The 3,814-nt window shown below is 52.8% G+C and overlaps 1 protein-coding gene across 1 annotated transcript; it reads left to right on the top strand.

The window, feature by feature from the left end:
- Window positions 1-670: 670 nt before the first annotated feature.
- Window positions 671-2,987, top strand: Cited2 (Cbp/p300 interacting transactivator with Glu/Asp rich carboxy-terminal domain 2). Its single transcript, XM_027401968.2, has 2 exons — window positions 671-803; window positions 1,271-2,987. The coding sequence occupies exon 2, from the start codon at window positions 1,279-1,281 to the stop codon at window positions 2,086-2,088; it is 810 nt and encodes a 269-aa protein (XP_027257769.1). The 5' UTR covers window positions 671-803; window positions 1,271-1,278; the 3' UTR covers window positions 2,089-2,987.
- Window positions 2,988-3,814: the final 827 nt, after the last annotated feature.

The following is a 3,814-nucleotide window of genomic DNA, read 5'->3' as shown; positions in this document are numbered from 1 at the left end:
CCCGTGTAAAAACACAAAGGCGCGGCTCAGGAAACCGCGCTCAGAGGACAGGGCAGGGTCGGTCTGGGGCTTTAAAACCCCAACTCGGGAAAGCAAAATCATTATTCGCAGGCTGAGAGGCTTCTGCACTCAAGAAAACTGCAGGGCTGGGAGCCGAGCGAACCCCCATTTTCCTGTAGAGCGCAGGGCAGATCACTAGGTGAACCGGGTGAGCGAGCTGGGGGGTGGGGAGATCTGGCCAGAGGAAGGCGGAGAGTGCTCCTTGTTTCTCTCCTGTAAGTGCTTCCTTGCACTGGGTGGCTTGGAGGATTACCTCCTTGCCTCGGAGGTGGCAGGCACAACCTCGCATTTGGGGGTCAGAAAGACGCCCACAGTCCCGGGAACTTCAGGGCGGCGCCGGGGCGCGCAGCCTCTGCGCACGTGCGGCGCGGACTCGCGGACGCGGCTCGGGGACCCGATCCAGGGCGCTCAAGTTCCGGAATCCGCATCTTCTTGCTTGCCGACGGGAGGCTCTCGCTCCGCCCTTCCAGAGATCCTTATATTAACTGTGGCCAAAGCCCTAAGAAACACAGCTCATTGTTGGCAGCTGCCGGGCGGTCCTGCGGAGCGGTGAGGGCAGCGGAGGGAAAAGAAAAGGGAACGGCTCGCAATCTGCCCCAGCGGCTGCTGCAAGACCTCGGCGCCAACCTCGCACAAGCGAGCGCACCACAGCCCCTCGGCTGCCGCTCTATGTGTTGCTGAGCCGGTCCTGGACCCGACGAGCCCGCCTTCGGTGTTCGGAGCAGAAATCGCAAAGACGGAAGGTGAGCGCGGCGGGCGAAGCTGGCCAGGGTTGCTGCCAGCCTCGTCCTCCGAGGGCAGGGCTGGCCCGGGGGACGAGCGTGAGGCGGAGCTGGGGAATAACAACAGGATGTGCAACCACAGGGTGAGGAGGGCTGATTGAATGCCTGAAGTTCGTGGCCGAGCTCCGGGGCACTTCCTTTATTAGGCCACTTCGGGGAACCTAAGGGGGTGTGGGCTCCGGTCGCCCCCCCCCTCCCGGATCGCTGGGGAAGGGGCCGATCGCTCAGCGCCAGGCTGTGCGGGTCCGGCGGGCGGCAGGTCCGCTGAGGTGGCGAGCTCGGGTGCACGGACTGCCGGTGGGTTCCCTCTCGGGGGTGGTGGTCTGCCGCTTGACGTGCGCGCGGATACTGGGGCGACAGAAGTGGGGTGCGCTCCGGTGGGCGACACGTGTGGCGCGGGTCTCAGCGTCTACTCGTTTCGCTTTCAGGACTGGAAATGGCAGACCATATGATGGCCATGAACCACGGGCGCTTCCCCGACGGCACCAACGGGCTGCACCACCACCCTGCCCACCGCATGGGCATGGGGCAGTTCCCGAGCCCGCATCACCACCAGCAGCAGCAGCCTCAGCACGCCTTCAACGCCCTCATGGGCGAGCACATACACTACGGCGCGGGCAACATGAATGCCACGAGCGGCATCAGGCACGCCATGGGGCCGGGGACTGTGAACGGGGGACACCCCCCAAGCGCTCTGGCCCCCGCTGCCAGGTTTAACAACTCCCAGTTCATGGGCCCCCCGGTGGCCAGCCAGGGAGGCTCCCTGCCGGCCAGCATGCAGCTGCAGAAGCTCAACAACCAGTATTTCAACCATCACCCCTACCCCCACAACCACTACATGCCGGATTTGCACCCCGCTGCAGGCCACCAGATGAACGGGACAAACCAGCACTTCCGAGATTGCAACCCCAAGCACAGCGGCGGCAGCAGCACCCCTGGCGGCGCGGGCGGCAGCGGCACCCCCGGCGGCTCTGGCAGCACCTCGGGCGGCGCTGGCGGCAGTGGCGCGGGCGGCAGCGGCGGTGGCAACACCATGCCGGCCTCGGTGGCTCACGTCCCCGCGGCAATGCTGCCGCCCAATGTCATAGACACTGATTTCATCGATGAGGAAGTGCTTATGTCCTTAGTGATAGAAATGGGTTTGGACCGCATCAAGGAGCTGCCCGAACTCTGGCTGGGCCAAAACGAGTTTGATTTTATGACGGACTTCGTGTGCAAACAGCAGCCCAGCAGAGTCAGCTGTTGACTCGGTTAACCTCGGCGGGCGGGCGAAAGAAATCACCCTCCCCACCCCCACCCCAACTTCTTCGGTGTGAATTAAAAAAACAAAAACAAAACAAAAAAAAAAAAACATTCCCTTAGACGCAGTATCTCACTTTTCAGATCCTGAAAGGTTTGAGAACCTGGAAACAAAGTAAACTATAAACTTGTACAAATTGGTTTAAAAAAAAAAAAAGATTGCTGCCACTTTTTTCCTGTTCTTGTTTTTGTAGCCTTGACATTCACCTCCCTTATGTAGTTAAAATATCTAGCTAACTTGGTCTTTTTTTGTTGTTTTTACTCCTAATTTCCTCACTTTCTCCAGTGCTCAACTGTTAGATATTAATCTTGGCAAACTGCTTAATCTTGTGGATTTTGTAGATGGTTTCAAATGACTGCGCTGCATTCAGATTTATGATTGAAAGGAAAAATTGCATTTGTTGGCTGCATGAACTCTGAAGGGCAGATATTACTGCACAAACTGCCATCTCGCTTCATTTTTTTTAACTATGCATTTGAGTACAGACTAAGTTTTCAAATATGCTAAACTGGAAGATTAAACAGATGAGGGCCAAACCGTTCTGGATCAGGAAGTCATACTGTTCACTTTAAAGTTGGCTGTCTCCCCTCCCCCATATGTACAGACAATAATAGGGTGTGGAATGTCGTCAGTGGCAAACATTTCACAGATTTTTATTTTGTTTCTGTCTTCAACATTTTTGACACTGTGCTAATAGTTATATTCAGTACATGAAAAGATACTACTGTGTTGAAAGCTTTTTAGGAAATTTTGACAGTATTTTTGTACAAAACATTTTTTTGAAAAAATACTTGTTAATTTATTCTATTTTAATTTGCCAATGTCAATAAAAAGTTAAGAAATAACTTGTTTTCTGTTAGTCAGTCATTGGGGGCAGGGTGGGTTCCTTTAAGTTGGACTGTTAATTGATTGAGAGCTTTCCAAAGGGTAAGTTACAGGACACTAAAACAGGTCACGGTGAGCTTAAGGGAGAGCAGGATTTAAGATAATTGGCATAATGCTGCATTGTTACCTTTGTAGCTTGCCTCTTGGTGTGGTTTAATCAAAGGCAGAAAAGTTGTCAATGTGCTTTGTTGTTGTTTTTTAACTGCATCCAGTTACAGTGAACCTTTGCTGGGAAGGCTTGCAATATTAAACCTATCTTTCTCACTGGGTGGGAGAGAGGGGGGGTCAAGTGTTTCTGATTCAATGGCTTAAAAGGAGTGGACTAGAGTGATATACCGAGTGATTGATGGGTGGTATTAAATATAAATCTACCTTTATTTCTAATGATGAATTTTATTTCTGAGCAAAGGTGCTAAGGAGAGACACATTTTCCAAGATAATCTCAAATAGCTTCTGACTGGGTTACAGTTCTGAGTGGAAGGAGGCTGGAAGCCACCTTGAGGCTTCCTCTAATATTTAAATTTCACCCAGTGGTTGATTCAAAGGCCAATTACAACCTCCATAACGTGCCTTCGCAAGCATGCCCCACTTTCCAGAATTCTGAGCTGCTGCTGTCCCATGCATTAGGTGCCAGGCACCTTGCTTTAAAACCATTTCTGACAACCAGGATGCAGACCATCTCCATATCCGATGGGTGTCGAGGACCGCCTTACATAATCAATCGGAGGAGAAACAGCCTTCAAGTGTCAAAACATCCCAGGTGGAAGGGGAAGGATTTAGATGTTGT

The sequence above is a fragment of the Cricetulus griseus genome, chromosome 2 (assembly GCF_003668045.3).
Source record: "Cricetulus griseus strain 17A/GY chromosome 2, alternate assembly CriGri-PICRH-1.0, whole genome shotgun sequence".
NCBI classification, from domain to species: Eukaryota; Metazoa; Chordata; class Mammalia; order Rodentia; family Cricetidae; genus Cricetulus; species Cricetulus griseus.
This window is presented reverse-complemented; position numbering and strand designations above follow the sequence as displayed.

What these genes read in the sequence shown, in the direction of transcription:
- Cited2 (XM_027401968.2), top strand. Translation starts at nt 1,279, where the DNA reads ATGGCAGACCATATGATGGCCATGAACCACGGGCGCTTCCCCGACGGC.